We start from the raw sequence: 13,716 nt of genomic DNA, 5'->3' as shown, positions 1-13,716 counted from the left end.
AATCAGAAGCCTGTCCTTTCTGGGGGACACATCCGCTCAATAGAATCTAGCCTGAAGGAAAAAAAGAACATTTTCAAAACAAACCAAGGTCTCATGGGCAGGGGTGGGGGGTGTCTGCCAAAGGCACCCACCTCTGTGCCAGGCTGGAAGATGGCCAAGGTGCAGCAGGATGAGGTCTGCAGCCAGGAGTGTGGCAGAGCAGAGCAGGGCTCAGCCAATCTGAGGTCCAGATTCAGTAGCTCCTTTCCCAGGGACAGCACAGGTAGGGCACAGGGAATCCTCTGCAGGCCTTTGGGGGTCTATCTTTGTTTTCCCAGACTCTCAGGTCCTGCAGTGACTGCAGGACTCAAGACTTCTCTCCCTAAGGACAGAGCTGCTATTCTTGGCCCCAGGGACAAAGGTATAGGTATGGTCCATATTCAGGACTTTTCTTGAGTTACAGTCAACAAGTGTTCAGCAAGAGCCCCCTGTGTCAGCCAGGCCTTGGTGGCACAGGCCTGAAATCCAAGCACCTCAGAAGGCTGAGATGGGAGGACCAAAAGTGATTCCTCAAATCAAGTCTGGGAAACTTAGCAAGATCCTATCTCAAAATGGAAAATAGTAAAAGGGCTTAGTACTGTGGCTTAGTGGTAGCACTTGCCCAGCATGCGTGAGGCTCTGGGTTCGAACTCCAGTCTCATGGCTTCCAAGAGATCACACTGTGTGCTGGCACCAAGACTCAAACTACAAACCCAGAAAATATTAAGGGTGGTAGTTCTTAATTAGGAGTCTAGGGAGACATCTTAGTTCTGGAACACCCAGAAACTAGGTCTCCCATCTCCGGGACATTTCCCTCTGGAAGTTCCCTGATAAATCTCTGACCGTGCCTCCCTGCCATCCCAAGAAGTCCAAGGGTGAGGGTGCTAGCTCAGCTTTCCAAGCAAGAGCCCTGGGTTTGCCTCTTTCTGGTGTCTGCCTCAGGCTAGAGTTTCTAGGAAATACAAGCCTGGAGAGTCCAGCATGAGAATGGTTTGTAAAACACCCAGAGTCCCCTGGCTGGCTTCCACCCTAGACACCAGAACAAAGCTGGACAGGGCTCCCAGAGCCTGCCTTTCCTAGACCTGCCCAGGTACTTCAGAAGTGAAATGGTTCCTGCTGCTGGCTGCTCTGTGCTCGGGGCTCACCTGTGCTGCAGTGATCCGGAAAAGAAGGTGCTCTGAACCCCAGACACCAAGGTGTGAGCCTGGGCGCCAAAGCTCACACCTGACTTAGAGTCTGTCACTCCTACCCCAGAGCTCTTCCTCCACTGCAGGGACACTGGATGAAGCCTCCCTAGCAGCAGTCAACCCGAGGCTGGTCTCTGACACTCTGCTCCTCTCATGGCCACACCTGCAGTCCGTGGGCAGTTGCTTTGTCACTCTGAGGCCAACCACCCCACTCCACAGAGTGTGCTCAGATAATTCCTGCAGAAGTGCTAGGCACATCCTGGAAGCGTGCTACTAGGACTGGCCACCAGGTGGCGCTAAATGACCAGGAACTGGTCTAGAAGGCCCAGGGAAGGCGCACCCTTGTTGATTTTATGTCTTGATACTCCATAATCACCAGGATTACAATCTAAGCAAAAAAGCAAGACAAATAAACACCTGCCCCGTGCAGAATTTGTCTTTGTTTGAAAAAATCACGAGAAAACATGATACTTTGAACGTACCCCCTAAGGCTCAGGTGAGCACCAGTGAGCCTCTTGGGACAGATGGGAAGTTGCTGTGGGGACTGGGTGGGGAGTTCCCAGGAATGGCAGGTGCTATCACGTACTGCCCTGTCTCTTCTTTGCCTCTGAAGCTTCAGTTTCACACTGTGGGGTCCCTGTCTGCAGTCTCCCTAGCCTATGCTGGCTGCCCTGGGGCTGGAAAGACCCTTGCTGAGTGTGCGGAGAGGGACCAAGACACGGCTTCTAAAACCATTTCCAGTAAAGACGGAAGAGTCAAAGCATCTGAGGACTGCTAGGAGCTAGAAGAGCACCCTTAGCCTCTCGCTCACCATGGCCACCACCTCGTGTTTACAGCGGCCTTTACCCTACAGCCAACATGGCTCTGTCCCACGTGCACTATGACCTTCAGCCCACACTCACCAGGGCCTCTCCTATGATTCCCCTTCCCCATACTCAACATGGCTTCAATCCCTTCATTCTCGCATGGTCTCCAGCTCTGACTCCTACTCAACAAGGTTTCCACACTGACGCCTAACATGGCCTCTACCCAGCATTCAACACAATATCTCTTCCCTCAAGTTCAACATGGCCTCCACCCCGGACTCAACACGGATGACTCCCACTTCCCATGCTCAACATGGCTTCTTCTCTTCTCTCACACTAACATTCAGCCCAGTCTCCATCCGCACCGTCACCTGGGCCTCTAACCCCAAACTCAGCATGGTCCCCATCGCTTCAGAGTCCTGAAGGCTGCAGCCCTGCAGGCCACAGTCCTGACACTGACACACCATTTCTACTCACATCACCTCTGCTTCCTTCTCGATGTTCCGCACATTGCCTGGGATGCCCTATAGCCTTCTGCCACACCATCATCTGGGCTGGTGGCCTGGGGCCCCTACAGCATGGCTATCCTTGAGACAGCCCTCTGATGCCTTCTCAGCAGGCCCCCTTTGATTGGGTTCCCTGAGGGATGGCCTGGGCTTCCTCCTGTCTGGCATCTTCCCAAAGCACAGAGCTCAGTGGTCCCACTCTGGCTGGAGGAAGACAGGAGATGTCCAGGTAGCCCTTGGGTGCCCTTGCTGGGCACACAGGGGTTGTAAGATAAGGGCTTGGCCTCCAGAGGGCGCTGTTCTGGCCTTTGGGCAGGTTTTTCCTCCTAACTGCAGCCACTACACGGGTCATTTGGCATCTATGATGTCATTTCAGGGCCACACAGACAACATTGTCACCCATCCCAGGAAAGAGGACATGGCCACTCAGAAAGCTCAGGTGTACTGGCCAAGTCTGGGAGAAGGGGGTGCTATCTCCTCACATCTCAGAGCTGCCAAGTTTACATCTGGCCTCTGACCTCTGCTGGAAATCCTTTTACACAGTGTCCCCTTGCTGGCACTGTCACTCAAATCATGGAGCCACGGAGCCACTTCTCATGTGTACGTCCTAGTCTGGCTGATTACCAGCGTGCCCTTAGCCTTGACTCGTCATAGACAAGGGGTCTGGGTTGCTTTGGAGAAATTTGCAGAAGTCATGGGGTCAGGAAACCAAACCTTCCCCGTTCTGAGCTCTCGTGTGTGTCCTGGTCTATGGGTGTCCAAGATGGTGAGGGTGCTGTGTGCACGTGGGTATTTGTAGGTGCAAGTGTGCATGACATTGTGGGACAATGCAGGAGCAGTGGGGGAATGAGCTGGCTGCTGTCCCAGGCCCAGGATCTCTTTCCAGGCAACTTTCCGACTTGGCCCTCCTTTTGTAGCTGAAGACACCTGCCATAGGCATCTATGGACCCAGAGTGACATGGTGGAGTTCCCAGAAGACAGTTGGGCTGAGCTGGCTGAAGGCTGGAGCCTTCTGAGGGTGGTGGAGGCCTGCTGAAAACTGAGCTCTTGCTTGTTCTTCAGGGCCATTTGGCCATCCAGGGTGCTCCAAATGAAGTCCTAAGGTGGGGACAGCTGGGCAGGATTGTGCTCAGGGAAGGGCTAGGAACAGCTTAAAAGCCTTGGTGTATCAGTCTGGCTGCTAGCTGGGAAGAGGCTGGGGTACTCTTTCCTGATGGGCAGCCAGGAAATGGGATAGGGTAGAAAGCCATGGGTGCCCTATGGGACCCAGTTTTATCTAGCTCTCCGTTGGGTCACAGAAGCTGAGAGTGCCCGATTTGGGCCATGGTGGTGGTGGCTTTGAGCCACTGAACAAATTTCCCAGCAAGCTAGAAGAACCAAGAGCCAGAGCCTTGCTTGCCGACCAGCCGTCCACTTGAAAGCATCCCTCTGCAGCTGGCCTGGGAGGAGGAACTGTGCTCTTACTAGTGAAGCTTGCTGGGAGCTAAGCTGAGGCTCGGGGACAGCTGTAGGAAAGCAGATTCCAGGACTTCCAGGATGTGACAGGCTGTATGCAAATGAGGTCCATCTCTCCCACCCCAGACAGAACCCCAGGCAGTCATGCCCAAACGTTGGCCTGAGATGAGCAGTTGGCCATACTGTAAGCCAGCAGAGACGAAGCTCACAGGGTCCTCCTGCACACTGCACCAGGGGAGAAAGTCATTTCTCAAAACGTGCCTAGCAAAACGCCTTAGTGCCTCAGAGTCCTCTCCAAGCGGGGGTGAGCCTGGGACAACATGTTGCTCAGTGGCACACGAGTAGAAATGATGTGTTATTTTGTGGCTCTGCCCTTAAAGGGAAGAGGCTTGCTCTCCAGTTTTCTCTTTTCATCGGCCAGCATACAGTTGTGATGGGCAAGGGCTGGAGCGGCCATCTTTAACCCGTAGAAGTGAGCAGCATCCTGAAAATGGCAGAGAACCGGCAGGGAGGAGCCTGAGGGGCTGGCTTCAGATACAGGGGACGGGCATCTCAATTCTGGACTTTGGAAAGACATAAAGGTGAAAGCCAAATGTATTTCTTTTTTGACTTAAGCCACTGTTATTTGGCCAGGAGGGATTACAAAAGTCAGGGAGGCTCTTGGGAAACCTGTTGGGAATCCAGTCAGACATCTTAATTTTCCCTCTGTGCTTGCTCTTTCCAGGAGTGCTCCTCAGACTGCGGGTGAAGGGAAGGAAGGCCCTTTTGTCTGAAGAATCAGGGAGCCCCTCTCCTGCTTCGAGACAGGTGAGACAGAGACTGAGTGTGGACAGAGGCCTGATACCGATCAGTGTCATGTTCCGATTAAGCCACTGACAACTCTGATGGGCAGAGAGATCGGGAAACATCAGGGCATCAAACAGGGAAGTCTTTGAAGGAGTGTGATTTATGAAGCTAATGCGCTTGGCTCCAGCCTTCATACTATGCTGGATTCTGGAACCCGTCTGATGGCTTCTTGGCTCTCAGCAAACAGTGCTTTCCCCGAATACTGCTGGCTGGCACCTGTGTGCTATGGAAGCCCAACCATCAGCTAGGCACTTAGAGGGGCTGTGTTTCCAAGTGCTGGTCCCCAGGCAGGGCTGCCTGCACAGCAGAGCCCAGGGCAGGCATACACCATCCGTCGAGTGATCCAACCTCTTGATCTCCTTGTAGTTTTTATGTCAACTTCCTTGATGCCCAGCAGGCTCTGAACTCCCCGTCCCCCAGTTAAACCTCAGAAGCCAAATTAAGTCTTTGTCCCCTGGAGTTTGGGAGCCTGAGACTCTTGCCTAGCCTGGAGGTGGCACCCTGTGCAAGGGTCAGGAGACATGACACTGATGGCTTCGGGTAGAAACTGTCTGTGCATTTAACGAGGAAGCCCTAGGCAGGGCATAGGGGTCGGTTTGGCAGACATGGCTTTCCCTAGTAGCATGTCCCTGGTGTCCTTCTGGCACAGACAGTCTCTGGCACTTGTGTCAGGACCCAGTCATCTGCTCCTGGTGGCCTGGGTAGAGCCTTTCATCTGCAAACAGGCTCTAATTTGCCAATGGCAGGCGGCAGGATGAATTCCTTGCCGTGACCCAGAAGACAAATATGACCGTTCCAGAGGGGAGGAGCTAATGTGTTCCCTTCTACCTGGAGATGGGTTTTGGAGCCAAGCAACCCCTAGACAGAATACCGAGGGTGTGGACCAGGGGCAGAAGCCCTTGGGCTCTTCCCACTTTTCCAAGTAAAGAGTCCTCCCTACGGCCTTTACTTTGGAAGTGGTAACTAAGTGCCAGCAAGAAGGCAGGGGACACAGACATCACAGGTGTCAGGGGCATGACTGACCACCTGACCAGAGGGCTGAGACTGAGCCCGAGGATGAGTGTCTGCCTCTGTCTCTGACCTTATATAACCTGCTGGCTGGAGATGAGACAGAAGACAGTTTCTGGATGCTAATGCACTGCCTTCTCAGATTGCTGGATTTCTGGATAGAGTGAGATGTTAATCCCAGCCTCTGCTCATTGGCTTCTGTGAGTGACAAGTAGCAAGAACTGAATTCCAGTTTCACGGTGGCCATAAAACCAGTACAACGGTTAGTGTCCTGAGTCCGAGCTCTTGGCTCTGTTTACTCTCAAACCAGGTGGCATTAGAGTGAGTTCTAGGCAGAGTCCCTGCTGAGGCTAATCAGAGGCATAAGAAAGGACAAATGGACCGGGGGGGGGCATGAGGGGATGAGTAGGACCCCTGTCTGTGCTTGGGGCATCTCTTGAGGTCACCTGGGTCCTGAATTAGAAGCAGAAAACCTAAGAACTAGGACCTGGGATGGGAAGGCACATCTGGACATCCTTATGTCCCAGAGCCTGGATGATGGAGGCTGTGATCTGCTGTCCAGGGTCCTGCAGACACTGCACGAAAGCCAGTGCAGTCACTTTCTGCTCATACTCCGTACCACTCCAAGCAGTAACTGTATGTCAGGGCTTCCCCTGTCTCCTTGCTCTGTGGAATTAGGTGGAGGCTGTGAGGCTCCTGTGGATGATCGTGATGGGCTTGTTTATGTCTGACGTTCCCTGGAGTAGAGGTTTGAGGAGACTAGGGGGCCTTAGAGCCTATGAGCTAAGCCACGGGGAGGGGTTGTATATAGACTGAGTCCAGGCCCCAAAGTGAGGAGAAAAAAACGAAGAGAGGAGAGTCCAGATAGAGGAACCCAAGGCACGATGGCCACAAAGCCTCAGGATGGGTGCAGAGGTGGAAGCATTGCCTGCCATTGGCAGAAAGGAGAGTTGCACCATAGGCTTCAGGCCAGTACAGACACAGTTGGGGTTTCAGTCAAGGATGAATCCTGAACGCCGAAGGCCCCTGGGCCACCTGCAGCACCAGAGACAGCATCTGCAGCTCGGGAGGACAACCCAGGAGAAGCTCTGTCCTGAGGCCGAGCCCCAGGGCGGATCTTTTGGGTCTTCATCCAATACATAACATGTTGTCCCTAGTAACCCCCTCTAGAGCTTAGGCTGATGACATACTAGGATCTGGGCACGTAGTGACCTTCAGAAGAAGTGGGTCATGGCAGCTCCCCCTAGCTTCAGCTTGTATCCCATAGGCAAGGTTACTGTAGCTTCCCTCTGGCCAGCTCAGAATGGTCCTGCTCCTGAGCGACCTACGGGTCCGCTCTACCAGGTCCTGATGGTGTCTGAGAAGACAACCAGCATGCTCGTGCTGTGGGGCTCTGACAAGCACTGGGAAGCCTCGTGGTTTTCTCAGTCTGGGTGAGCCTAGCTGGTAGGGGCAGGAAGGATGGCGGTACCTGCAGCAACAAGGGTCCTCGGCTCCCTGGAGCCTTGGCCATCTGTCTTGGTGACTCGCACTTGACAGATGCTGCAGAAAGCTCCACTTTGCGGATGAAATGAAATCAACTCAATTATGGAAAGCCCTTTGTCACCCAGGCTGAGCACTGTGGCAGCCCAGGGCCAGCAGCCCGCTGCCGTGTCCGGGGCTAACACAGGCAGTCATTCTTCCTGTTCCTTGCCTGGTCCCATCTCCTCAGTCTCTCACCCTGCTCCTACGTGTGGGGTCACATGCCCGATGAGTTCTTTCTCTACCCCACTTATGCTGTCTGCGTGTCTGAGCCTCACCTCCTCCATCTGTCGTACGAGTCTGAGGAATGCAGGTCGGTGGTGGGTATGTGTGAGTGGAGGTCACAGGATAACTTGGGATGGCAGACCTCAGAAATTTTCCTGCCTTTGTTTGAGGTAGGGTCTCTCATTGGTCTGGAGCTACATCAAGGGGGCTAGGCTGGCTGTTTGGAGAGCTTTCTGGGGCCCTTGACTTCACCTTGAATCTCACCACCTCCGCTGTGATCGGCTGGTTACATAAATCCCCAGGGATCCAAGTTCAGGTCCTGATGAGTTTGGGTCTTCACAAACCTGTACTCTACCGACCTACCTCACCCTGGGTCTGGGGAGTTTGTGCCTTGGTTACGGTTACCACAGGCATCGGAGGGGATGTCATTAAAGCTAAATTCACAGCGTCACCATGCCTGAGAGAAATGGGGATCCGTGCTGAGTCCCCAAGGCGCACCTGGGCGGTGCTGGCTGAGGGCACAGGGAGGTACTCACACATGGGCTTCAGCTGCCCGATGAGTTCCTCCTTCGTCCACTTAGCCCACTCCTTCTTGTCGGTGTTGATGGAGCAGAGGATGGGCCCACAGGGCTTACCGCAGTCCTCAATGGCCGGCACATTCAGGTAGTGCACCAGGACGATGTCGGGGTTCTGTGGGGAGAGCAGAGACTGGCAACATGAGGTCACAGCAGGTGGACATCATCCCCACACTGCCTCTGTGGCACTAGCTCTATGCTGGATCCAGGTGACAGCATTTGAGACCATGCTAGGCACTGTAGGATGCCAGCACCTTCCCGGGCCTGTAGCCACCCACCATGGGCCGTTAGGCTCCTGCCATTACCGGGACAAAGGGAAAGGCTTCAGGCTTTATCCAGGGCCCTCAGAGGCAAATACCCCCTGATGCAAACTACAGATATACATACACAGTGGCTGACAAGCATGGAGTCAAGGACCTTAATCGTGAAATGGAACTTTGTGTCCTGTGAACTTAAGACCTCTCATTTCTCACCCCTGCTGCTTAAGGAACATATCCTGGTCACAGTCCCTGAAGTCACTGATATGGGCTCTCAAGAGAAAAGTAGCTACCAGGGCTTCCCACCCACTTCTCCAGTACCAGCCTCTGCTTGCAGCCTGGCACCTTCCCTGGCATAAACAGCCACAGCACATGTCACAGTGCCTCACCCAGCAGACAGCTATCACCAGGAACCTCAGACAGCTTCTTCCAGTCTGCTTTAGAGCTTAAGAATGGGAAGGCTGTTAGCCCAAAGACATCAAGGACATTTGTTTCCAGATGAGATGGCTAGCCTTTCCTCCTCCAGATTCAATCCAGGGGCACAGCCACCACATTCTGCCACCAGTAGCTCTGATGGCGACACCCTAGGGTTTCTGACAGTTTTGTTGCAATGATTCCCCAAGCCTTTGGGTGGTCTCCCCAATTCTTGAAGTTTACTCGGTCATACCACACCCGACAAAGAACAACAACCACGGCGACGGCGAGTCAGGCATGGGTTTGCACATCTATGTTGGTACTGGGGAGCTGAAGGGCAGGAGCAAGTTCAAGGTCATATAGACAGCCGTCTATATAGCAAGTTCAAGGCCAGCCTGGGCTATATAAAACCATGTCATAAGCAAGCAAGCAAGCAAGCAAACAAACCAACAGTAGCCATCTGACCATCACACATCACACATCTTCACGAATGTTCCCGGAAACACTTGCTTAGCCCTCTGTCCTGACCAGAAAGTATGTCCTAAGTCACACTCGCATTCAGCTTTCTCAGGAATTATCAAAGCACTGAGGAAAACTCCGGAAAGGCCACATGGTAGGTAGGCCCTCACTGTGTTTGCTCTGCTGGCCAGCATCCCCAGTTTGTCCCAAAATTGAGCCCTGGGAGTGGACAAGCTCCCCGGCAGAGGGAGGCTGAATCCGAGGTTGCTGTTTTGGTTACAGTCAGGGCCAGATTAATAAATGAAAGTGTGAATCAATCTGCCCATTAATAACATTAATAAATAAAGACTCAAGACTATACCATGACTAGAGTAAGAAAGCAAACTGGCATAATTTAAAAAGATTTCCAATAAGGGTTGAAACGTGGGTTTTTTTTTTTTTTCCCTCTTGCCAACGCTCAGTTAACCAGGAAATTAAATCAACACGAACAGGAGGCTTTTCGTTAATGGCAGCTTTTCTGGATTGTGGAAATGATGCTCCTTAATAATAAGATAATCCCTGCCACCGTGGGCCGACCCCGTCTTTTTTGAGTATTTTCACACTATTATTTCATTTGGTGTCCACGAGAGCCAGGGAGGAGGGCAGGCCAGGCCAGGGCTCCCTCCCTCTGGAGATGGAGACTCTGTGAGTTGCTTGCCCAGAGCTCTGTTCCTGGTGAGAGACCCGCCTGGGCTGGATGCCAGGGCTCTGACTTCAGATTCACGTCCTGCCAAGACAGCTGGTGGCCGCTTTCTGCTCTGCCTGACTGCTTCCCTACTCTTCATTTCCCTTTATTCTTGCAATATGCCCGACAGGTGGGTGGGCTGTGTGGATCTGCCACGCCCACCAAATGGAAGGGATGTAGATGACGGACTCAGACTTGTAGCCCTGAGTTCTGCTCTCCCTGAAGCCAGGATTTGACAAAGTTCTTGCTGGGTCCTGGGCCTGGTCTGGCAGCTGGACCTGCTGCTGAGCATGAAGAGAAAAGATAAGAGCCTGGATCAAAAGGCAGCAGGGACCAGCAGGCCACCTGGGGCTTCCTCTGATTCCATCCCTGGAGGGAGCTTGGCCCTGCAGGAGGGAGCTGGAATGCCCAATACCTGGAAGATGAAAAGTCGTGGCTTCCCTCCATCTCCACAGCCTCACTGAGCTGAGGCAGCCTGTGCAGGACCCACGGGAGATACAGGCTTGTGAAAGCTGTGGACCCCAGCCTGCAGCCTGACGTTCCTGCATGGTTCTGGACGGTTTCTCGAGATTCGCCTGCTATCCTCTGTACAGCCAGCGTCCACCTGTTACTCACGACATGTATGGGAGACCCTCTTGCTCAAGAAGGACTTTCCAGGTTTCTCAACTCTGTTTTCCAAGGCATGGTGATTTGATGGACTGATAACTGATTCATCGATTGGATGGCTTCATGTCTGAATGTGGGTCTCTTCAGGACAAGGCCCTGGGATATTAATAATGCCCTGGCAATAATGCAGTCACTTCAAGTTTGTAGGAATGAAAACAAGTCAAATTATGACTCTGATTCTTCCCCTGGAAGTCTGAGGTCTGCTGACATCAGGGTTCACAAGGGCAAGGAGAGTTTCTGAATGTGGACACTGACGTGTAAAGCTAATTTTCTATCTATCTATCTATCTATCTATCTATCTATCTATCTATCTATCTATCTATCTATCATCTATCAATTTATCTGTCATCTATCAGTATATCTATTATCTATTATTCTATTATCTATCTATGTATCTATCAATTATCTATCAATCAGTCTAGCTATTATCTATGTATCTATCAATCTATCAATCTATTATCTCTCTCTATCTATCTATTATCTATGTATATATCAATCTACTATCTATCAATCAGTCTAGCTATCTATTATCTAGTATCTATCAATCTATCATCTATCAATTGTCTATCTATGTATCTATCAATCTATCATCTATCAATTGTCTATCAATCTATCTACCTAGTATCTATCTACCTATCTGTCATTTATCAATATATCTATTATATATCAATCAGTCTATCTATCTATCTACTATCTCTCTACCTATCTGTCATTTATCAATATATCTATTATCTATCAATCAGTCTATCAATCAATCAATCAATCAATCTATCTATCTACTATCTATCTACCTGTCATCTATCAATATATCTATTATCTATCAATCAGTCTATCAATCTATCTATATCTATCTACCTATCTGTCTTCTATCAATATATCTATTATCTATCTATCAATCTATTATCTATCTATCATATCAATCTATTATCTATCTATTATCTATCAATCTATCAAGTTATCAATCTACTTATCATCTATCAATTATCTATCAATCATCTATCTATCTATCTATCTATCTATCTATCTATCTATCTATCTATCAATCATTTATCTACCATCCCTCTATCTTGCATCTCACACTATAGCCCAGGTTGGCTCACTATATAGACTGTATTGGCCCCAGAGTCACAGCATCCTTTCTGCCTCAACCTCCTAAGGGCTGAATCACAGGCAGGAGTCACTGTATCCACCACCAGGTCTGGCTTTCCCTTCTGAGCTGTATCCACACTCTACTTCAGAAGGTCCCAGAACCAGGAGCGAACAGCTGGACTCTCATCATTTATCACCAACTTGAGGGTTCTAGATCAGCTCCCTGACAGGAGCACATGCCTGCCACAGGGGCTTGTCAGCCTGCCTTTCTGCATTGCTTTGATGAAGTAACAGGAAGCCAAGCCCCTGCTGTCCCAGGAGTCTGGCTTGGGTTTGGAAGAGGGAGAGGCAGGCAAGGCTCGGTCCCGGACTCCACCCCTGGGAGCCAGTGCGGGGGATCCTTAGGGCAGTGTCATATTCCTACTTCCCAGTTTGGGCCAACTTAAAGCACAGAATGCTTTCAGTGTTTTTAAAATATGGGCACACACATCTCTTCCTGGCAACACCGTGGCTTTACTCATTAGCCATAGGCTTTATGGGGTGCTCTTGGCAGAACAACACATGGATTCCATGGACTGCTCACCTTCAATATCATAGCAGCCCACTGTTCTCCCCAGTGGTGATGTGGCTGGGGCTGAGGGACAGTTCTGGGATTTATTTCTGTGAAGCCAGAGGCTGTTCCTTGAAGTGGACATGACTTTGAAGCTGAGTGCCAAATGTCCTAGCATTCTGGCAGGGGCTTTAAATGTCAGCATGGGAGGGTCCCTGTGGGCTGGGCTGGATCGGTGCTGGCAAGGCCAAGGTCGAGGCAGTGTGAGGGACTCCCTCGTCTTCTGGAAGGAGCCACAGGCTGGAGCTTCCTTTTTCGCCTCTTGGTACTCATGGCATCTCAACTACAACTGGAAGGAGGACTCATCTCTCACCCGAGAGCATCCTGATGGGAACCCTGCCAGGTCTCTGGAAGATACCAAGTACTATATGGATGGCCCAAAGCCCTGGGTATTCTCAGTGGCCACCAAAACCCAAACAAACCCACACAAAGCCTGAAGTCCTTCCTGAGAAAACGAGCGGTGTCACAGTTTAGCACACAGTTCGCCTGTGGGGACATCCCTGATTCCACTGGCAGCCCACGCCTGCCCCCATTTTCACAGGTCACAGAATCTTTGCGGTGGGTGGGGGTACAGCACTGGGTCTTTAGCTCTCTCTTCCCTCCCTATTGACCTTATTTTGCCACCAACTTGAAGCTCCCAAGGGTCCCTAGGCCCCTCTCCAGCCTGACGCTGCTCACTGCAGCCTATTTGTCTGGTAAGCCTGCAAGCAGGCCCTCTTATGCACAGCCTCAGAGATACTCCCAGATCTGTGTTGTGTGGCCAAGCACAGCTGCCACACCTGGCTCTGCCCAGGCTACACTCAATGAAGGACAGCGCCGCTCTGCCCTCCCCTCATCCGAAAGAGTAGCTTACCCTTGCCTCAGTACCCCCACTGCATAACTGTCAACTCTGCCGGCTTTCCTTAAAGCCAGCCGGACCCTTCCTCTTAGCCCAAGTGCCTGGAGTCCAAACCTCCTAACGGTGCGGGTGTTGGAGGGAAGCCCCTCTCTTGGGTCTCCTCTCTCCCTCTCTTCCTCATTCCTCAAACCATTCTTCTCACCCGAGCAGGTGTGATCTAATAACATCAAGATGGCTCTCTGGGCCTGAGGATGGACTATGCACATACTCTTTCCGGTGCTGCAGCAAGCATGTTTCTCTCCAGCCACCTCTTGTCTCACACTCTCCAAAATGCTGCTCATCCCCCCCCCCCCCATTCGCCTATGCTGCTATTACTGGCAAATGTATCCCGTACCTCAAGAAAGCCCTACTCTTCAGAGCACTCAGCCCTAGATAGGATGTCTTTGTCCAGCCCCTCCCCTCGAGGCTCAGGGATTACATGGAAGAGAAGGCAGGAGGATCGTAAGAGTCAG

The 13,716-nt window shown here is 51.6% G+C and overlaps 1 protein-coding gene across 9 annotated transcripts in view; it reads right to left on the bottom strand.

Annotated features, from left to right (window-relative positions):
- Positions 1 to 13,716, bottom strand: part of Camta1 (calmodulin binding transcription activator 1) — an 814,691-nt gene that overhangs the window by 96,532 nt on the left and 704,443 nt on the right. For all 9 annotated transcript variants that reach the window (XM_085838559.1, XM_085838558.1, XM_029476775.2 and 6 more), the window contains exon 7: positions 8,109 to 8,262. In XM_085838559.1, the coding sequence (XP_085694685.1) occupies positions 8,109 to 8,262 (154 nt within the window). The remainder of the gene's footprint in view (positions 1 to 8,108; positions 8,263 to 13,716) is intronic.

The sequence above is a fragment of the Mus caroli genome, unplaced genomic scaffold, assembly GCF_978045245.1.
Source record: "Mus caroli unplaced genomic scaffold, Mus_caroli_1 scaffold_6, whole genome shotgun sequence".
Classification (NCBI taxonomy): Eukaryota; Metazoa; Chordata; class Mammalia; order Rodentia; family Muridae; genus Mus; species Mus caroli.
This window is presented reverse-complemented; position numbering and strand designations above follow the sequence as displayed.